The sequence below is a fragment of the Ailuropoda melanoleuca genome, chromosome 8 (genome assembly GCF_002007445.2).
Source record: "Ailuropoda melanoleuca isolate Jingjing chromosome 8, ASM200744v2, whole genome shotgun sequence".
In the NCBI taxonomy this organism is placed as follows: domain Eukaryota; kingdom Metazoa; phylum Chordata; class Mammalia; order Carnivora; family Ursidae; genus Ailuropoda; species Ailuropoda melanoleuca.
The window spans coordinates 85,046,732-85,069,094 of record NC_048225.1 but is presented as its reverse complement, the minus strand read 5'-3'; the positions used below and the strand labels follow the sequence as shown (position 1 = coordinate 85,069,094).

At 47.1% G+C, this 22,363-nt stretch overlaps 2 protein-coding genes across 3 annotated transcripts in view; both read right to left on the bottom strand.

Annotated features, from left to right (window-relative positions):
- The window catches only part of LOC117803423 (protein Niban 1-like), a 7,515-nt gene extending 5,308 nt beyond the window's left edge, over positions 1-2,207 (bottom strand). The window contains exon 1 of the mRNA XM_034666807.1: positions 1,925-2,207. Within this exon, the coding sequence (XP_034522698.1) occupies positions 1,925-2,129 (205 nt within the window). The 5' untranslated portion in view covers positions 2,130-2,207. The remainder of the gene's footprint in view (positions 1-1,924) is intronic.
- Positions 2,208-3,608: 1,401 nt separating this feature from the next.
- The window catches only part of NIBAN1 (niban apoptosis regulator 1), a 167,016-nt gene continuing 148,261 nt past the window's right edge, over positions 3,609-22,363 (bottom strand). The window contains exons 11-15 of one of the 2 annotated variants that reach the window (XM_034666805.1): positions 17,012-17,044; positions 15,357-15,467; positions 13,248-13,355; positions 6,380-6,491; positions 3,609-4,869 (exon numbers count right to left, since the gene is read on the bottom strand). In XM_034666805.1, the coding sequence (XP_034522696.1) occupies positions 3,725-4,869; positions 6,380-6,491; positions 13,248-13,355; positions 15,357-15,467; positions 17,012-17,044 (1,509 nt within the window). In that variant the 3' untranslated portion in view covers positions 3,609-3,724. The remainder of the gene's footprint in view (positions 4,870-6,379; positions 6,492-13,247; positions 13,356-15,356; positions 15,468-17,011; positions 17,045-22,363) is intronic. The other variant, XM_034666806.1, reaches the window with a different exon arrangement.

Sequence of the window (22,363 nt, the reverse complement as noted above, 5' to 3'; positions counted from 1 at the left end):
TCCCCATTTATTCACTTTATTCCCCTTCTGGGAATGAATCAGGACTGTTTCAATGGATAGACAAAGTTGTCATGGTTTGAAAATTGGCGTATTTTTTTCTTTAAATTCCTGTAGGTCTTTTAATTTATGCCAAAGCACCTTCTCTTTTCTTGTTGTTGTTGTTGTCGTTGCTGTTGTTACTATGCCTAGCACAGTGCGAGGCATACAGCAGCTGTTGGAATAATGCTTGTTTAACTGGTAGTCTTTTATGCTCAACAATTAGCTAAGGCCCCAGTGCACAGCCTAAGGCTAATTTGGAATTCTTTCAAGCTTAAACATGCCAAGGAAATTTTCTTGCCTCATCTGAATTTCCCCAAAAGGTGATTAATTAATAAGAAGCAACATGATTAATTAACAAGAAATTGATAGCAGAATTAGTACCAGGCTCAGACAGCCCCACAGACCACAACCTTCCTCCGTTTGCGCTCAGCTTCCTCTGGGTTCTCTCAGGCATAATCTCTCAGGGGCTGCGGGGCTGCCCACAGCCGGGTGACCAGTGTTCACCACCAACCCTTCCCTGCGGTCTGACTATAGACGAATGCCGAGTCCTTCAGAGACAGTGAAGTTGCCCTAATGGATGGTGAAGCTAGATTTACAATATACATTTGCATTCTTACCAAAAATTAAAAAGCTTCAAGCACATTAGAGGAAAACGTGCAGTGTATTGGAAATTATGCTCCTACTGTCTTCTTCATCTTTGCTGGAACACCTCCCTTAGACATGCGCAGCTGCCTCTCACCCCAAACACTTCCTATTAAAATGCTAGAGCGGTAATTCACGGTAGAACAGTTCAAGTCCACAAAGGTCTGCCTCAGTGCGCATGCCCTGTGTGCATTTCCTCTGGTTTCATTACACACATTAAGGAAGTACTTCTCTTTTTTTCTTTTCTTTTCTTTTTTTTTGGTAACAACTTGTGTGCAACCCCTAAGCATACCCATAACTATGAACCTTTGGCTGAGTTTGTGCAAAGAAATACTTATGCCAAATTGTCCCTTTCACTCTTCCGAGGGCTGCCCTGGGGTACTCTCCCCTCCATCTTGTGAACCTAGCAGATCGAAGTTTGGAGCATTCTCCACCACCCACTGGCACTCGTGAACACCAGCAGCCTTAACCTCTTCTGTATCCACACTGGCAGTAGCCTGGGCCATGTTGCTGCTCCCTCCCAGGGTTTCTTCCACAGAACCCTGGCTCTCACTGGGGCAGGTGGGGTGAGCCCTGGAAATGCAATCTTCTTCTGGCCTGTCCTCAACCTCCACAATGGCCTCAGCCCCTCCTCCTTCCTGGGCATCCAGTCTGGAAGCCCCCCCTGTGAGCTCCTTCTCAGGGGATTCCCCAGCCTCTGCTTGCTGCTCTGGGGGGCCAGGGCTGCTGGCACCCTGGGTAAGCCCTTCGCAGGCCAGCTGAGCCCCCAGGAACCCCCCCAACTCCTCCCTGCCGGCCTCCGCCTCAGCCTCCCGAGGGGAAGAGCGGGCCTCCCTCTCACTGATTTCACCGCCTTCACAGCTGTCCTGACTGGAGGCAGCTGCTTGATCGGCCTCTGTGTCGATTTGGGTTGTTGCCTCTACTGTTTCAATTTCTTGGGGAGCAAGGGTCTCTTCATTCGTATCTTTCTCAATCTCGAGGGAGGCCGATTCCACTGGCACTTCAATGGTCACCGTCAACAAATTTCTGAGCTCCTTCAAGGAGCCCGAGGCAGAGCTGGATTCTGGCTTTTCGTAGCTGGGTTCTCTGTCCGCAGGAGCCCCTCCAAACTCCAGCTCCGACGAGTGTGTGCCCAGGGCTCCTGCCGTGTCCTCTGCAGCCACGAGAGGCACAACAGGGCCATCCACCCCTGAAAGAATCCCCTGTCCGGTCCCGTCTGGGGGAGGGGTAGGGACAGGGAAAGATGGACTTTCTCCTTTGGTCAATGGACTAGGGACCCCAGGCTGCTTCTGTTCCCCCAGCTCCTGGAATACTTCATTACTCAGCGCCTCGCTCTCTGAAACTCCTGGCAGAATGGCCGAGGCTCTCTTGGCAGGGCTGGCCTGGTTTGACCCTGCGGGGGTTTTTAGATCAGTTAAGCTGGACACACTTTCACTGGGCAAGGCCATGTTGTCTTCAAATAAGTTGTGTTTCTTCAGGAGAGCGGCTTCCTTTATCACTGAGAAAGACCAGAAAACAGAACATGACATTGACCCTCTGGCCCGGCCACCCTGGATTTTCCGATGTTATCCAGAAGCCAAACTCCCTTCCCAGCTTTTCTGGCTACCCAAATTTCTCAATATCAAATTCCAGCTGATAACCACCCTCTTCCAGGTCTCCTTCCCTCATGACTAATGCCCACAAACTCGTTTTCAACTCTGGACCTCTGTTGTGTTCATTCATTCATTCCTTCACTCATTCACGGGTGCAAATTGGGCACCCACTGTGGGACAGACTCTGAGAATCCAAAGATAAATAAAATAGGGCTTTTGCTTTCAAGGAGCTCGCAACCTCGAATAGTGTCATCTGTATCACCCATAGAGGCCCCGCTGCAGGGGCAGGCCTGACATTTCTCGGCTTCTTCTTATAATCCGGTCCTGCATGTGTACTGGGTACTCAGTACTGAGCATGCAGAGAGCCCTGTTGGCCTGCAGTGTCTAGAATGAAGGCCAGGCTTAGAGGTCTTGAGAGGACTCAAAGCGACAATAATAACGATAGCGGCTGGCGTTTTTGACCACAGGCCTCCACTATAGCTGTGCAGGCTGTACAGTGCCCAACGGTACCATACCCAGGGGGGCACCCCTCACTTCAGAGNATGCCAAAGCACCTTCTCTTTTCTTGTTGTTGTTGTTGTCGTTGCTGTTGTTACTATGCCTAGCACAGTGCGAGGCATACAGCAGCTGTTGGAATAATGCTTGTTTAACTGGTAGTCTTTTATGCTCAACAATTAGCTAAGGCCCCAGTGCACAAGCCTAAGGCTAATTTGGAATTCTTTCAAGCTTAAACATGCCAAGGAAATTTTCTTGCCTCATCTGAATTTCCCCAAAAGGTGATTAATTAATAAGAAGCAACATGATTAATTAACAAGAAATTGATAGCAGAATTAGTACCAGGCTCAGACAGCCCCACAGACCACAACCTTCCTCCGTTTGCGCTCAGCTTCCTCTGGGTTCTCTCAGGCATAATCTCTCAGGGGCTGCGGGGCTGCCCACAGCCGGGTGACCAGTGTTCACCACCAACCCTTCCCTGCGGTCTGACTATAGACGAATGCCGAGTCCTTCAGAGACAGTGAAGTTGCCCTAATGGATGGTGAAGCTAGATTTACAATATACATTTGCATTCTTACCAAAAATTAAAAAGCTTCAAGCACATTAGAGGAAAACGTGCAGTGTATTGGAAATTATGCTCCTACTGTCTTCTTCATCTTTGCTGGAACACCTCCCTTAGACATGCGCAGCTGCCTCTCACCCCAAACACTTCCTATTAAAATGCTAGAGCGGTAATTCACGGTAGAACAGTTCAAGTCCACAAAGGTCTGCCTCAGTGCGCATGCCCTGTGTGCATTTCCTCTGGTTTCATTACACACATTAAGGAAGTACTTCTCTTTTTTTCTTTTCTTTTCTTTTTTTTTGGTAACAACTTGCGTGCAACCCCTAAGCATACCCATAACTATGAACCTTTGGCTGAGTTTGTGCAAAGAAATACTTATGCCAAATTGTCCCTTTCACTCTTCCGAGGGCTGCCCTGGGGTACTCTCCCCTCCATCTTGTGAACCTAGCAGATCGAAGTTTGGAGCATTCTCCACCACCCACTGGCACTCGTGAACACCAGCAGCCTTAACCTCTTCTGTATCCACACTGGCAGTAGCCTGGGCCATGTTGCTGCTCCCTCCCAGGGTTTCTTCCACAGAACCCTGGCTCTCACTGGGGCAGGTGGGGTGAGCCCTGGAAATGCAATCTTCTTCTGGCCTGTCCTCAACCTCCACAATGGCCTCAGCCCCTCCTCCTTCCTGGGCATCCAGTCTGGAAGCCCCCCCTGTGAGCTCCTTCTCAGGGGATTCCCCAGCCTCTGCTTGCTGCTCTGGGGGACCAGGGCTGCTGGCACCCTGGGTAAGCCCTTCGCAGGCCAGCTGAGCCCCCAGGAACCCCCCCAACTCCTCCCTGCCGGCCTCCGCCTCAGCCTCCCGAGGGGAAGAGCGGGCCTCCCTCTCACTGATTTCACCGCCTTCACAGCTGTCCTGACTGGAGGCAGCTGCTTGATCGGCCTCTGTGTCGATTTGGGTTGTTGCCTCTACTGTTTCAATTTCTTGGGGAGCAAGGGTCTCTTCATTCGTATCTTTCTCAATCTCGAGGGAGGCCGATTCCACTGGCACTTCAATGGTCACCGTCAACAAATTTCTGAGCTCCTTCAAGGAGCCCGAGGCAGAGCTGGATTCTGGCTTTTCGTAGCTGGGTTCTCTGTCCGCAGGAGCCCCTCCAAACTCCAGCTCTGACGAGTGTGTGCCCAGGGCTCCTGCCGTGTCCTCTGCAGCCACGAGAGGCACAACAGGGCCATCCACCCCTGAAAGAATCCCCTGTCCGGTCCCGTCTGGGGGAGGGGTAGGGACAGGGAAAGATGGACTTTCTCCTTTGGCCAATGGACTAGGGACCCCAGGCTGCTTCTGTTCCCCCAGCTCCTGGAATACTTCATTACTCAGCGCCTCGCTCTCTGAAACTCCTGGCAGAATGGCCGAGGCTCTCTTGGCAGGGCTGGCCTGGTTTGACCCTGCGGGGGTTTTTAGATCAGTTAAGCTGGACACACTTTCACTGGGCAAGGCCATGTTGTCTTCAAATAAGTTGTGTTTCTTCAGGAGAGCGGCTTCCTTTATCACTGAGAAAGACCAGAAAACAGAACATGACATTGACCCTCTGGCCCGGCCACCCTGGATTTTCCGATGTTATCCAGAAGCCAAACTCCCTTCCCAGCTTTTCTGGCTACCCAAATTTCTCAATATCAAATTCCAGCTGATAACCACCCTCTTCCAGGTCTCCTTCCCTCATGACTAATGCCCACAAACTCGTTTTCAACTCTGGACCTCTGTTGTGTTCATTCATTCATTCCTTCACTCATTCACGGGTGCAAATTGGGCACCCACTGTGGGACAGACTCTGAGAATCCAAAGATAAATAAAATAGGGCTTTTGCTTTCAAGGAGCTCGCAACCTCGAATAGTGTCATCTGTATCACCCATAGAGGCCCCGCCGCAGGGGCAGGCCTGACATTTCTCGGCTTCTTCTTATAATCCGGTCCTGCATGTGTACTGGGTACTCAGTACTGAGCATGCAGAGAGCCCTGTTGGCCTGCAGTGTCTAGAATGAAGGCCAGGCTTAGAGGTCTTGAGAGGACTCAAAGCGACAATAATAACGATAGCGGCTGGCGTTTTTGACCACAGGCCTCCACTATAGCTGTGCAGGCTGTACAGTGCCCAACGGTACCATACCCAGGGGGGCACCCCTCACTTCAGAGACAGCAGAAATTTGTGTATTCGGCAGAATTTTCCAGCAACGAGCAGTAGACCATCCCACTCTGATAAAATCTGTTTATCAGAGAACAGTCAAGCGTCTGGAGGAAGGGAGCCTTTTCCTAATTGGCAGAAAGGTGCCATGATGGAACGGCAGTGGGCTTGAGTGAACGCTTCCTGTCAGACACTGATGACATCTTCACATTTCTCATCCCGTTGGGTTAGCTACTGCAGCTTGTGCTTGGTCTGTTTTCTTTGTGGAGGGTTTTTGGTGATACTAACACCTTCCCCATGGAGACCAGACACGTTTCAGGCCTACGGTTTGGGGCGATAGCCCTGTCCAGCTTATTTCTGTCAAAGTTGTCCTGCCTACAGTCCCATCATAAGCAAGGCCTAATTCCACAGGACAGCGTGTGCTGGAGTTCCAACCAGACTCACAGAGTCCTGTGTCAGCGCCCTGTGTCTGCTTCTGTCCAGCTAACAGGACGTGAGGAATGTGCTGAGGAAGCAGCTGGCAACCCCTGCCCCTGGAATCACCTCCTCCTGCCGCAGGGAGGGGTTGGGAGTCTGTGGCTACAAGCAGCTGTTTTCCTTTGTTCTGTCTGGAGGAAGACAGCTGTTCATGAGGAAGTCTAGCCTTAATCTCCCCAAACCTCGGTCTTCTGTGAAAAACAAAGCTTGAAATTTCTGTCTCCCAGAGTTCTTATCTGTATTCAAAGAAATAACACCCAAAGGGCTCGCACAGTGTCTGCCAGATCATGACTCTGTCAAGGTTAGTACCCGTCTCTCTTTCCTCCCCTAGCGGGCCTCCCTGGGTCCCCTTGAAGGGGTCCTCCCCCGTACCTGGTGTTCCCTCCAGTGCCCAGGAAACCCTCCTCACCTTTCAGAGTTTCGTCAAGGAGGATCTTATGCAGAATCTCCTCGTAGACATTCTCCACGTGAATCATACTGGTGTGGTCTGCAAAGATGAACTGCTCGTATTTCTGGAGCTCCTGGAGGGTGAGAGATAGGGAGGCAGAGGACAAGGCGTGAGATGCCAGTTCGTATAGGAGGTACAGGGAGCGTGACTCGAACTCAAGACCCCCTCCTTGGAGGGTGGGGCACTCAGCCACTGGTCACCCCTTCCCTTTCCCCAGCCACCAAAGCGTGATGTCCCGTACTCGACACACGCTCTGTGTACCTCACGGGTGTGTACGACCCAGATTTTAATCATTGCAAGGCCCTGTCTGGGGGTCGGGGGGTCTCAAGGCCCTCCGTTTTCTCCGTCACAACCCAAATGTTTCCTTCTTTCCTTTTTTCCCCTTTAAACTCCAATAGTACTTTACCAAGGTGTAAGTTACACAGAGTAAAATGTACACAAGTAGGTCTCAGTGGTTTTAAATATATAATTATATATATACAATAATATATAATAATATATAATAAATATATAATATAATATATTAAATAATATAACAATAGTTAATAAAATATATAATATATAAATAATAAATAATATATAAATAAATAATATAATCACACGGATATAATTATATACGTATATAATTATATCCATATAACTACAACCCAGATCAAGATAGAGAATATTTCCAGCACCCTGTGCCTTCTTCCAGCCTACACCAACAAGAGATAAGCACTACTCTGTATCTTCCACAACAGATTCGGTTTTCTAATTTTTTTTTTTTTGAGAGAGAGAAAAAGAACACATGTTGAGGGGCAGAAACAGAGGGGGATGGAGAGAGAATCTGAAGCAGGCTCCACGCCCAGCACTGAGCCTGACATGGGGCTCCATCTCACAACCCTGAGATCATGACCTGAGCCAAAATCAAGAGTCAGATGCTTAACCAACTGAGCCACCCAGGCGCCCCTAGTTTTTCTCGTTTTTGAATTTCACATAACTTGAATCCTGAAATCTTGTGTGTTTGGTTTTCAGGGTCATCTGTGTTGCCACGGGAATCAGTAGCTCGTTCCCTTTTGTAGATAAAAGGCATTCATTATGTGGAAGAACTAAAATTATTTAGCTTTTTTACAATTTTCACCTATTGATGGTATTGAGATTTATTTTTTTTTAAAGATTATTTATTTATTTATGTGACAGAGAGACAGACAGCGAGAAAGGGAACATAAGCAGGGGGAGTGGGAGAGGAAGAAGCAGGATCCCAGCAGAGGAGCCCGATGTGGGACTCGATCCCGGAATGCCAGGATCATGCCCTGAGCCAAGGGCAGACGCCTAACGATTGCGCTACCCAGGCGTCCCGAGATTTATTTTTTAACTGCTATGAGTATACGTGCTATAAACATTCCTGTGCATGATTTTTTTTGTATTTAAGGACTTTTTAAAATCTTCAGTGTATACCTAGAAGTGAAATTGCTGGGTCCTGGACTAGATGTATGTTTAACTGTACCAGAATGGGACCCTTTCCAGGTACGAAGAATCTCTCATCAAGGACTCTTCAGGAACATTCTCTGCTTTCCCTCCCGCTGGCCCTGACAGTCATTGATTCCCTCTAAAATAACCCAGGCAGGACGCATAATCCTTTAACCCTTCCTGCTCTCCAAGGGTTTCCAGATGGCTTGAGGTCAGGGTAGGGATCAAAATGCACCAAATCACATGTCAGTGATTAACTCAGTAATCCTTACAGCTAATGGTGCTCAAAGGGCCCCAAGAGCCAGGTCCTTAGCAGAGGGATTTAATGCCTTTTGCCTAAAGGATTTTCAGTAGGTGACCAGAAGCCACCAGACGCAGACAACTTAGAGCTAGTACTTGGGGTCCCAGACCCAGATCACGACAGGCCATAATGGGGTCCCTTTATATCCAACCTAGAGCAAAGCCAAAGGATTGAACAGACATGAGCTTGCATGACCCTGAGAGGGTCTGTGAGGCAGGACTGACACACAGATGAGAACTGTGTGGAAAGAGCAGGGCCGGGAGGCCGGACACTGCCCTGGATTAGCTGTGGGACCCGGGCCAGCCGCGTCACTGCTCCATGCCTCTCTCTCTTCCTCTGCAAAGCGAGGGCCACAGGCTCAGGTCTGCAACACCCTTTCCTCTCCCTAGGTGGTCTCCCATTCTTTATTCCCGAGTCATCCCTCAGGATTCGGTGAAAACATGACTCTGGGAAGTCCTTCCTGACCCCACGAAGCGAGGGGCGCCGGGCTCAGAGCTCTGGCTGGGCCTCTTTCCCATAGGTGGCTGCTGTGCTCCTTCACTGCCTGCCCACTGCCTCTAGGCTGCGGACTCCAGGACAGCAGGGACGCTGGCCTGGCACAGTGCCTGGGTCATATTTGATACATAGTACATGTTTGCCGAATAAATAGCAGACCTTTAAAATTTCAAACAGCTAGGGGCGCCGAGGTGNCACACGCTCTGTGTACCTCACGGGTGTGTACGACCCAGATTTTAATCATTGCAAGGCCCTGTCTGGGGGTCGGGGGGTCTCAAGGCCCTCCGTTTTCTCCGTCACAACCCAAATGTTTCCTTCTTTCCTTTTTTCCCCTTTAAACTCCAATAGTACTTTACCAAGGTGTAAGTTACACAGAGTAAAATGTACACAAGTAGGTCTCAGTGGTTTTAAATATATAATTATATATATAATAATCTATAATAATATATAATATATAATAAATATATAATAATATAATATATTAAATAATATAACAATAGTTAATAATAAATATATAATATATAAATAATAAATTAATATATAAATAAATAATATAATCACACAGATATAATTATATATGTATATAATTATATCCATATAACTAAAACCCAGATCAAGATAGAGAATATTTCCAGCACCCTGTGCCTTCTTCCAGCCTACACCAACAAGAGATAAGCACTACTCTGTATCTTCCACAACAGATTCGGTTTTCTAATTTTTTTTTTTTTGAGAGAGAGAAAAAGAACACATGTTGGGGGGCAGAAACAGAGGGGGATGGAGAGAGAATCTGAAGCAGGCTCCACGCCCAGCACTGAGCCTGACATGGGGCTCCATCTCACAACCCTGAGATCATGACCTGAGCCAAAATCAAGAGTCAGATGCTTAACCAACTGAGCCACCCAGGCGCCCCTAGTTTTTCTCGTTTTTGAATTTCACATAACTTGAATCCTGAAATCTTGTGTGTTTGGTTTTCAGGGTCATCTGTGTTGCCACGGGAATCAGTAGCTCGTTCCCTTTTGTAGATAAAAGGCATTCATTATGTGGAAGAACTAAAATTATTTAGCTTTTTTACAATTTTCACCTATTGATGGTATTGAGATTTATTTTTTTTTAAAGATTATTTATTTATTTATGTGACAGAGAGACAGACAGCGAGAAAGGGAACATAAGCAGGGGGAGTGGGAGAGGAAGAAGCAGGATCCCGGCAGAGGAGCCCGATGTGGGACTCAATCCCGAAATGCCAGGATCACGCCCTGAGCCGAGGGCAGACGCCTAACGACTGCGCTACCCAGGCGTCCCGAGATTTATTTTTTAAATGCTATGAGTATACGTGCTATAAACATTCCTGTGCATGATTTTTTTTGTATTTAAGGACTTTTTAAAATCTTCAGTGTATACCTAGAAGTGAAATTGCTGGGTCCTGGACTAGATGTATGTTTAACTGTACCAGAATGGGACCCTTTCCAGGTACGAAGAATCTCTCATCAAGGACTCTTCAGGAACATTCTCTGCTTTCCCTCCCGCTGGCCCTGACAGTCATTGATTCCCTCTAAAATAACCCAGGCAGGACGCATAATCCTTTAACCCTTCCTGCTCTCCAAGGGTTTCCAGATGGCTTGAGGTCAGGGTAGGGATCAAAATGCACCAAATCCTATGTCAGTGATTAACTCAGTAATCCTTACAGCTAATGGTGCTCAAGGGGCCCCAAGAGCCAGGTCCTTAGCAGAGGGATTTAATGCCTTTTGCCTAAAGGATTTTCAGTAGGTGACCAGAAGCCACCAGACGCAGACAACTTAGAGCTAGTACTTGGGGTCCCAGACCCAGATCAGGACAGGCCATAATGGGGTCCCTTTATATCCACCCTAGAGCAAAGCCAAAGGATTGAACAGACATGAGCTTGCATGACCCTGAGAGGGTCTGTGAGGCAGAACTGACACACAGATGAGAACTGTGTGGAAAGAGCAGGGCCGGGAGGCCGGACACTGCCCTGGATTAGCTGTGGGACCCGGGCCAGCCGCGTCACTGCTCCATGCCTCTCTCTCTTCCTCTGCAAAGCGAGGGCCACAGGCTCAGGTCTGCAACACCCTTTCCTCTCCCTAGGTGGTCTCCCATTCTTTATTCCCGAGTCATCCCTCAGGATTCGGTGAAAACATGACTCTGGGAAGTCCTTCCTGACCCCACGAAGCGAGGGGCGCCGGGCTCAGAGCTCTGGCTGGGCCTCTTTCCCATAGGTGGCTGCTGTGCTCCTTCACTGCCTGCCCACTGCCTCTAGGCTGCGGACTCCAGGACAGCAGGGACGCTGGCCTGGCACAGTGCCTGGGTCATATTTGATACATAGTACATGTTTGCCGAATAAATAGCAGACCTTTAAAATTTCAAACAGCTAGGGGCGCCGAGGTGACAGTGTCGGTTAAGCCTCCGACTCTTGGTTTCCGCTCAGGTCGTGATCTCAGGGTCATGAGATCGAGTCCTGAGTTGGGCTCTGCCCTCAGCACAGAGTCTGCTTGAGATTCTCTCTCTGCCTATTCCCTCTGCTTGCAACTCTCTCTCTCTCTCTCTAAAATAAATAAATAAATCTTTAAAAAATTTCAAACAGCTAAGTAAGTGCGTGGAAGGGAACAATTTTCTAGGGATATTTATACCGTTGTGACATGTCCAGCTTTATCACATAGGTCTTCTATATTGAACTGAACATAATGTAACATATGTTTAATTCCTTGGAGTGATTTAATTGGAGTCCCAAAGGGTGGGTCTTGGGGAATCCGAATTTTTTTCACAAGCTCCCCAGGCAATTTTAATGTGCACCCTGGACTGAGTACCACAGATCTAGGAAGCTGTGATTTAAAGAACCAAGGGAAACATACATTAGTAAAATAACAAATCCTTCAGTGGAGCAGATAACTCCTCATTTATCCATTCTGCAAATCCAGATTTTAAAAGAAATCTCTTGGCACTGAAATCATAGCCTTCATTACCGAAAACTTCGGGTCTCAGTTTCTTTGGAAACCAATCATTCTTGATTAAAAAATCCCAAGACCATTTTACAGACTGGGTACAACTCTGCTGATGCTTGGGAAAAGAACATATGAAGAAAGGGGAACTTTCTTTGCCCTTCTCCTCTTTTGGGAGAAGGTGGCTCTGAGGTCCCCAAATTGCCTTTGGGATTGAGAAACACTCTAAGTAGAAGGTCTGTGTGCAGACACATCCAGAGGTGGACTAAGGCATCCTTTGGGTGGCTGAACTTTCCCAACCACACATGGCCAAAGGACGATCAGATAGACAGATTCTTTATTCCTGTGGCTTTATCAAACTCCCAGAAATAAATGCCAGGTACTAGATATGCCAGGACTCTAAAGAAAAAAGCATTTATAGAATATAAAAATAACCAAAGACATTTCTGCAGTAAAATAACTCTTGCAGAGGATTTTAATGATGCAATTCTTGGAGACCCTCTATGTTGCCCAAAAGTCCTTTTTAAATTCTAATAAACTCTTCATGATTTGCTCCAAGAGGAAGAAGGCACTGAAAATGTCCAGGCTCATAGATCATTTCTGAAATGTAGAAATAGTAATAGTAGTCATATATACTATTTACTGAGTGCACAGCATGTTATCAGCGAGTGTGAGCTGAGTTCAAACTCTGGTGGTTACCAGCTCCGTGACTTTGGGCCCCTTACTTAATCCTCAAGTTTCCCCATTTGTACAATGAGGATATAAATAGTACTTCCTCCTAGAGTTGTTGTGAGAATTATTGAGATAATCCATACAAGGTGTTTAACATAGTGTCTAACATATGGTCAGCACTCATCAAATATTAACAATGTAGTCTCTTCAATCTTAAAAAGGGTACTGCAAAATATATCATCTCCATTTTCTAGAAGATGGAATCTAGGCCAAGAAAGAGGAAAAGTGACTTGTCTGAGGCCCCAGAACCAATACATGGAGGAGCCAGGACTCGAACCCAGGTGTTGAACCCGCCTCCACAGATGGCTCACCCATGGCTCTGCTCTGCAGACCAAGTCACACCTTCATAACCATGGCTGTCACTGGTAGCAGCTTTAATGGTTTCTGTTTCATTGACTTCACCAAACAAACGTTAAAAGAAAAAATATCCTTCCGTAATCGTGTTACTTAAGGTCTTTTCCTGGATGTAGTGGTCAAGTTTCAGAGGACACATGGTACCCATGAGTCATACTATAACGAGGAGCACCTGGTGTCCTCAGGTGCTCTATGACAACCCTTCGTTTGGCTCAAAGTCAGATCATTACCTTTGAGATTCTGTCTAGTCCCGGGGTTGGCAAATCTGGCAGCTGCTCGCTTTGTAATAAAGTTTTATCGGAACACAGAAGCACCCATCATTAATGTATCACCTACGTCTACTCTCGCACTTAGCAGAGCTGAGTAGTTGCAACAAAAACAGTATGACCCACGAAGCCTAAAATCTTTACTATCTGACCATTTGCAGAAAAAGTTTGCCAACCCCTCTGTGGTCTGGTCCACTGTTTGCAAACACATCCCAACAAAAGAACTTGCTTGAACGTCACAGCAATAAAATCAGGCTCTTTGGAGTAACCAATCCCCTTACTGGTTTGCACGTGGATGCCAGTGCCTTCTGCACGGTGGGAAGTGTGATTTGAACCAGTGCCTCTTGAAATATCCTCTTCCGGATGGTGCTGCTGTCATAATCATATTGCTGTCAATACAGAGATAGAAACATATGCTAAATAGCAACATTGCAATCTGTTAACTTTTGCTTAAACAAAAACTCAGTCACTCATTTGTCTCCCTTTTCCCGCTATTTCTGAGGACACTTACAGTGTTACTATGGTCTCAAAGATCTTACTATACAATTCTCTCGTACTTTGGGTGGCAAGTAAGACTATTAATGATCCATCTTACCGTCCCCTCTTACAGTTAGGGAAACTGAGGCAAGATCAAAACAGTAACTTCTGCATTATAAAGAAGTTGGGGACAGAAATGGGGATGAGTTTGTATGTCATCACCCCTGCCCTGGGTGGGTCCATAAGAGCCAAGATCATCTACTTCCTTCACTTTACAACCAAAAAGCAGAATTAGTGGGTTGTATGATTTCCACAGAGGGAGGGTCTGTCTCATAACTACCTTAACACTGTGGCATGTTAACCGAAGAAGTTTAGTATCTAGACCAAGAAAGATGTTGATTCACTGTTCTGCATGGAATATTCAAACCTAGAGACCAGAGTTTGGTTTCAGATGACCCTTCAAGAGGATCACAGACACACTGGAACACAGTCACGGGCATAGGAGCAGAATGGTCAGGCCAAATAAAAAATGGTTCATGAGACAAAGGCATTTATCCTGGAGATGATAACTTTGGGCAAAATTATAGCTCCATTCAAGCAACCAAAGGCTACTATGTGGAAGAAGGACATGAACAGAGAGAACAGAACTAGAATCACCAATGGTGACAACTTCGCCTTCACATTAGGAAGCACGTTCTTGGAGTTCAAAGTGTCCAGAACAGAAAGGGGCTGTCCGGGGAGGTCGAAAGTGTCCTGACACGAGGTGATATTGACATTGATACTATTTTTCTTTCCAATTGCAAGTTCATTATTCCTTGTGTTCCCATAATAAATATTGCTTTTATTATTTTTTAATTTTTTTAAAAGATTTTATTTCTTTGTCAGAGAGAGAGTGAGAGAGAGCATAAGCCAGGGGAGCAGCAGGCAGAGGGAGATGCAGGCTCCCTGCTGAGCAAGGAGTCCGATGTGGGACTCGATCCCAGGACCCTGGGATCATGACCCGAGCTGAAGGCAGACATGCTTCCCTGACTGAGCCACCCAGGAGTCCCATAAATATTGCTTTTAATCTCAGTGATTTGGTTGCCAAAATCAAATCACTGCCTGCAAGGTATTAGGATTGGGTCTAAAAATCAGGGACCACCTCCTAGGCTCTGTGGGACTTTGATCTTCTGCTCCAAGGCACTGTTTAGAGGAATAGGTAGTAAGGAATTAGTGGACTAAATTTAAGAATTGTTTTAGCTCTAGGCTCACCATTGATTAGCCTGTTGAGCTTAAGTAAGTCAGGTTAGCTCTTAGTGAGTCAGTTTCCTCATCTCTATAATGGAGACATATTCTAATTGTCTCACAAGTCCTTGTGATATCAAACAAAACAAAAAAGCTTTAAAAAAAGACCAAGTGCAAGCTGCTATTATTAAAACCATTTTGATATATACTTAAGCAGTAAGCACATAAAAACAATTTCATATGGCAGGTGTCTTTTTTTTTTTAATATTTCCTTTGCCAGGAGATTTTGATTTTTCTAAAACATGTTGGCTAATTTAAATGGGTTTTACTATATTGTGAACTCTTTGAAGAAGGAAGCTGCGCCTTCCCTATTTTTACATTTTATGTGATATCTGTCACAACGCTTTGCTTAGAGTGGAGTGCAAATGCTCTATCTCAAGGACAGGTCGCTTCTAGCGATGGGCAAGAGTCCTGCGGACCTGTGGTCCCTAGAGTTGCCACTAGATGGCAGAACAGGCGTGAAAGTCATGCTGGGGGCCCAGGGGCTTCTAGCCATTGCTACCTCAGGGGAGAAAGGGGGCAGGATTACAAACAGGAGAGTGAAAGACAGAATTTGGTATTCCACTTAACAAAAGAAGCAAGGGGTTACAGTTGTTTTGCGTTTCCCACAAATGACAGAACAGTTTTACCTTTAAGACTCGGAGCTTAACCTTCTCGATGGTGACCGCAGTTTTGGAGGCCTCTCCTTGGAGATGTGGGGAAAGCAACTGCTCGAAAGTGAATACTGCATTCTCCATTAGCTAGAAGCCAATAGGAACACAGAACAGTGCCGGTCAGAGGCCGGGGTTTCTACCCCAGAGCAGGGACGGGATGACCATCACAGTTCCCCCCCCCCCCCGCACCCCCCCTCCCCACTACTCTGGGACCACTCAGGGCAACAGGTCCTCAGCCCCCTACCTGGGTTATGAAACAAATAGGCACCTGAGCACAGTGGGATCAGTAAGAGTCTGGGAAATAAACACACACTCACACACCTATGTAGGTATGCACACACGTATTTTTTCCCGCCTCTCTTCTTCTTATGCTCTGAGCTGTAAAACCCACAGAGGCCATGGGATTGAGAATACCACCCTCTCTGGTAGTCAACCCCTTCCTCCGGTCTCTGGTACCTGCAGCCTGGGGCTTGACAAGGGAGGTGGGAGACCTCTCCAGTCATTTCTTGGTGGCTTTAATCCTGCACTGCCACTTTTGGGGGGATGCAAACCAGTCCAGCACACCTCTCTGCACTTAGCCTACCCCTTCACTTCTCTTCCTTGCTCTGCCAGGCTGGAAGGGAGGCAGGGTTGGGGCTTGGTGGGCACAGTGGCTGATGTGTTCATGGGGTAGGAAATGGAAATGATTCCGATTTCTTAGTCTCTGCTCTTGTACCTATATCAGTTTCACCAGGATTCAGGATTACCAAAGGGACTTCTGTTAAACTGTTGCCCAATTTTGTTCCCCCAGTCCATCTTTAATCCTTCACAACTCGGAGGTTAGATAATAAGGTGTATCACTTAATCCGCCCTATAACTTTTAAGGAACAAATGTTCCTTTCTTCCCCAAGCCTCTGATCCGAAAGCATGAACACATAGCTTTGTCCAGCACTCTCAACACTGTAGTGACCTTATCTAAGCATCTGTCTCTGAAGGGGGGTCTGCCACAGTGCCCAGCCCCTTAGTGAGCTCCCCTCAGAACACTCCTGAAATAGAATTGTGCTCTTCTGGCTACAGTGATCACACCCTTCTTCATTTAGAAAGTACTCTAGTATGGAAAAAATTGGTGCTTGTTCCTGGAGGAAAAGTTCCTTGTGGGGAAAAAAAAAGGAACTTATCAAGTAGACCCAAGAGATCCAAATATGAAACCATGATTGATTGATTTACTCTTAACTGGGTTAGGGAATTAACGTAAGCCGGTAGTGCTCCGTTCTGGCTGCATATTAGAAGCAGTGGGAATGGGACTGGGGGAAAATTCCTGGGAGCAGGATCTAGACGTCAGCATTTCTCAAAACCTCCCCAGACGATTCTCATGTGCGGCCAAGGTTAAAAGCACTGGTTTGACAAATCAAGCAAATATCAGTTAATGCTACTTGATTTCCCTGGAATTTTTTTTTTTCCTTTCTGATGTTCATCAACATGGAAAAGAGATGAAGCCGGCTGGAAGGAGCAAGGATGTCCTCACTCAGCATGATGACGACAGAAATGGGCCCCATTACCAAGAGCTGCACTAGCACCCCTGTCCCCCTGGCCAGCCCTTGCTTCTCTGCTGTCTCCGTCCACACCCCCACAGAGGCCCTGGCCGCTCCCACCTCCTGCATGTCGTTCTGTGTCCTCTGGACCACCAGATCCACGTGTGGGAATCGGAAGCGGCTCTTGAGATCCTGCAAACGCTCCTGAAGCAGGTTGACTTTACTGTAACAAGGTTCCATCTTCATGGAATCCAGTGGAAGGGTNGACGAGTGTGTGCCCAGGGCTCCTGCCGTGTCCTCTGCAGCCACGAGAGGCACAACAGGGCCATCCACCCCTGAAAGAATCCCCTGTCCGGTCCCGTCTGGGGGAGGGGTAGGGACAGGGAAAGATGGACTTTCTCCTTTGGTCAATGGACTAGGGACCCCAGGCTGCTTCTGTTCCCCCAGCTCCTGGAATACTTCATTACTCAGCGCCTCGCTCTCTGAAACTCCTGGCAGAATGGCCGAGGCTCTCTTGGCAGGGCTGGCCTGGTTTGACCCTGCGGGGGTTTTTAGATCAGTTAAGCTGGACACACTTTCACTGGGCAAGGCCATGTTGTCTTCAAATAAGTTGTGTTTCTTCAGGAGAGCGGCTTCCTTTATCACTGAGAAAGACCAGAAAACAGAACATGACATTGACCCTCTGGCCCGGCCACCCTGGATTTTCCGATGTTATCCAGAAGCCAAACTCCCTTCCCAGCTTTTCTGGCTACCCAAATTTCTCAATATCAAATTCCAGCTGATAACCACCCTCTTCCAGGTCTCCTTCCCTCATGACTAATGCCCACAAACTCGTTTTCAACTCTGGACCTCTGTTGTGTTCATTCATTCATTCCTTCACTCATTCACGGGTGCAAATTGGGCACCCACTGTGGGACAGACTCTGAGAATCCAAAGATAAATAAAATAGGGCTTTTGCTTTCAAGGAGCTCGCAACCTCGAATAGTGTCATCTGTATCACCCATAGAGGCCCCGCCGCAGGGGCAGGCCTGACATTTCTCGGCTTCTTCTTATAATCCGGTCCTGCATGTGTACTGGGTACTCAGTACTGAGCATGCAGAGAGCCCTGTTGGCCTGCAGTGTCTAGAATGAAGGCCAGGCTTAGAGGTCTTGAGAGGACTCAAAGCGACAATAATAACGATAGCGGCTGGCGTTTTTGACCACAGGCCTCCACTATAGCTGTGCAGGCTGTACAGTGCCCAACGGTACCATACCCAGGGGGGCACCCCTCACTTCAGAGACAGCAGAAATTTGTGTATTCGGCAGAATTTTCCAGCAACGAGCAGTAGACCATCCCACTCTGATAAAATCGGTTTATCAGAGAACAGTCAAGCGTCTGGAGGAAGGGAGCCTTTTCCTAATTGGCGGAAAGGTGCCATGATGGAACGGCAGTGGGCTTGAGTGAACCCTTCCTGTCAGACACTGATGACATCTTCACATTTCTCATCCCGTTGGGTTAGCTACTGCAGCTTGTGCTTGGTCTGTTTTCTTTGTGGAGGGTTTTTGGTGATACTAACACCTTCCCCATGGAGACCAGACACGTTTCAGGCCTACGGTTTGGGGCGATAGCCCTGTCCAGCTTATTTCTGTCAAAGTTGTCCTGCCTACAGTCCCATCATAAGCAAGGCCTAATTCCACAGGACAGCGTGTGCTGGAGTTCCAACCAGACTCACAGAGTCCTGTGTCAGCGCCCTGTGTCTGCTTCTGTCCAGCTAACAGGACGTGAGGAATGTGCTGAGGAAGCAGCTGGCAACCCCTGCCCCTGGAATCACCTCCTCCTGCCGCAGGGAGGGGTTGGGAGTCTGTGGCTACAAGCAGCTGTTTTCCTTTGTTCTGTCTGGAGGAAGACAGCTGTTCATGAGGAAGTCTAGCCTTAATCTCCCCAAACCTCGGTCTTCTGTGAAAAACAAAGCTTGAAATTTCTGTCTCCCAGAGTTCTTATCTGTATTCAAAGAAATAACACCCAAAGGGCTCACCACAGTGTCTGCCAGATCATGACTCTGTCAAGGTTAGTACCCGTCTCTCTTTCCTCCCCTAGCGGGCCTCCCTGGGTCCCCTTGAAGGGGTCCTCCCCCGTACCTGGTGTTCCCTCCAGTGCCCAGGAAACCCTCCTCACCTTTCAGAGTTTCGTCAAGGAGGATCTTATGCAGAATCTCCTCGTAGACATTCTCCACGTGAATCATACTGGTGTGGTCTGCAAAGATGAACTGCTCGTATTTCTGGAGCTCCTGGAGGGTGAGAGATAGGGAGGCAGAGGACAAGGCGTGAGATGCCAGTTCGTATAGGAGGTACAGGGAGCGTGACTCGAACTCAAGACCCCCTCCTTGGAGGGTGGGGCACTCAGCCACTGGTCACCCCTTCCCTTTCCCCAGCCACCAAAGCGCGATGTCCCGTACTCGGCACACGCTCTGTGTACCTCACGGGTGTGTACGACCCAGATTTTAATCATTGCAAGGCCCTGTCTGGGGGTCGGGGGGTCTCAAGGCCCTCCGTTTTCTCCGTCACAACCCAAATGTTTCCTTCTTTCCTTTTTTCCCCTTTAAACTCCAATAGTACTTTACCAAGGTGTAAGTTACACACAGTAAAATGTACACAAGTAGGTCTCAGTGGTTTTAAATATATAATTATATATATAATAATCTATAATAANATAAATATATAATATAATATATTAAATAATATAACAATAGTTAATAATAAATATATAATATATAAATAATAAATAATATATAAATAAATAATATAATCACACGGATATAATTATATACGTATATAATTATATCCATATAACTACAACCCAGATCAAGATAGAGAATATTTCCAGCACCCTGTGCCTTCTTCCAGCCTACACCAACAAGAGATAAGCACTACTCTGTATCTTCCACAACAGATTCGGTTTTCTAATTTTTTTTTTTTTGAGAGAGAGAAAAAGAACACATGTTGGGGGGCAGAAACAGAGGGGGATGGAGAGAGAATCTGAAGCAGGCTCCACGCCCAGCACTGAGCCTGACATGGGGCTCCATCTCACAACCCTGAGATCATGACCTGAGCCAAAATCAAGAGTCAGATGCTTAACCAACTGAGCCACCCAGGCGCCCCTAGTTTTTCTCGTTTTTGAATTTCACATAACTTGAATCCTGAAATCTTGTGTGTTTGGTTTTCAGGGTCATCTGTGTTGCCACGGGAATCAGTAGCTCGTTCCCTTTTGTAGATAAAAGGCATTCATTATGTGGAAGAACTAAAATTATTTAGCTTTTTTACAATTTTCACCTATTGATGGTATTGAGATTTATTTTTTTTTAAAGATTATTTATTTATTTATGTGACAGAGAGACAGACAGCGAGAAAGGGAACATAAGCAGGGGGAGTGGGAGAGGAAGAAGCAGGATCCCAGCAGAGGAGCCCGATGTGGGACTCGATCCCGGAATGCCAGGATCATGCCCTGAGCCAAGGGCAGACGCCTAACGATTGCGCTACCCAGGCGTCCCGAGATTTATTTTTTAAATGCTATGAGTATACGTGCTATAAACATTCCTGTGCATGATTTTTTTTGTATTTAAGGACTTTTTAAAATCTTCAGTGTATACCTAGAAGTGAAATTGCTGGGTCCTGGACTAGATGTATGTTTAACTGTACCAGAATGGGACCCTTTCCAGGTACGAAGAATCTCTCATCAAGGACTCTTCAGGAACATTCTCTGCTTTCCCTCCCACTGGCCCTGACAGTCATTGATTCCCTCTAAAATAACCCAGGCAGGACGCATAATCCTTTAACCCTTCCTGCTCTCCAAGGGTTTCCAGATGGCTTGAGGTCAGGGTAGGGATCAAAATGCACCAAATCACATGTCAGTGATTAACTCAGTAATCCTTACAGCTAATGGTGCTCAAAGGGCCCCAAGAGCCAGGTCCTTAGCAGAGGGATTTAATGCCTTTTGCCTGAAGGATTTTCAGTAGGTGATCAGAAGCCACCAGACGCAGACAACTTAGAGCTAGTACTTGGGGTCCCAGACCCAGATCACGACAGGCCATAATGGGGTCCCTTTATATCCAACCTAGAGCAAAGCCAAAGGATTGAACAGACATGAGCTTGCATGACCCTGAGAGGGTCTGTGAGGCAGGACTGACACACAGATGAGAACTGTGTGGAAAGAGCAGGGCCGGGAGGCCGGACACTGCCCTGGATTAGCTGTGGGACCCGGGCCAGCCGCGTCACTGCTCCATGCCTCTCTCTCTTCCTCTGCAAAGCGAGGGCCACAGGCTCAGGTCTGCAACACCCTTTCCTCTCCCTAGGTGGTCTCCCATTCTTTATTCCCGAGTCATCCCTCAGGATTCGGTGAAAACATGACTCTGGGAAGTCCTTCCTCCCCACGAAGCGAGGGGCGCCGGGCTCAGAGCTCTGGCTGGGCCTCTTTCCCATAGGTGGCTGCTGTGCTCCTTCACTGCCTGCCCACTGCCTCTAGGCTGCGGACTCCAGGACAGCAGGGACGCTGGCCTGGCACAGTGCCTGGGTCATATTTGATACATAGTACATGTTTGCCGAATAAATAGCAGACCTTTAAAATTTCAAACAGCTAGGGGCGCCGAGGTGACAGTGTCGGTTAAGCCTCCGACTCTTGGTTTCCGCTCAGGTCGTGATCTCAGGGTCATGAGATCGAGTCCTGAGTTGGGCTCTGCCCTCAGCACAGAGTCTGCTTGAGATTCTCTCTCTGCCTATTCCCTCTGCTTGCAACTCTCTCTCTCTCTCTCTAAAATAAATAAATAAATCTTTAAAAAATTTCAAACAGCTAAGTAAGTGCGTGGAAGGGAACAATTTTCTAGGGATATTTATACCGTTGTGACATGTCCAGCTTTATCACATAGGTCTTCTATATTGAACTGAACATAATGTAACATATGTTTAATTCCTTGGAGTGATTTAATTGGAGTCCCAAAGGGTGGGTCTTGGGGAATCCGAATTTTTTTCACAAGCTCCCCAGGCAATTTTAATGTGCACCCTGGACTGAGTACCACAGATCTAGGAAGCTGTGATTTAAAGAACCAAGGGAAACATACATTAGTAAAATAACAAATCCTTCAGTGGAGCAGATAACTCCTCATTTATCCATTCTGCAAATCCAGATTTTAAAAGAAATCTCTTGGCACTGAAATCATAGCCTTCATTACCGAAAACTTCGGGTCTCAGTTTCTTTGGAAACCAATCATTCTTGATTAAAAAATCCCAAGACCATTTTACAGACTGGGTACAACTCTGCTGATGCTTGGGAAAAGGGAACATATGAGAAAGGGGAACTTTCTTTGCCCTTCTCCTCTTTTGGGAGAAGGTGGCTCTGAGGTCCCCAAATTGCCTTTGGGATTGAGAAACACTCTAAGTAGAAGGTCTGTGTGCAGACACATCCAGAGGTGGACTAAGGCATCCTTTGGGTGGCTGAACTTT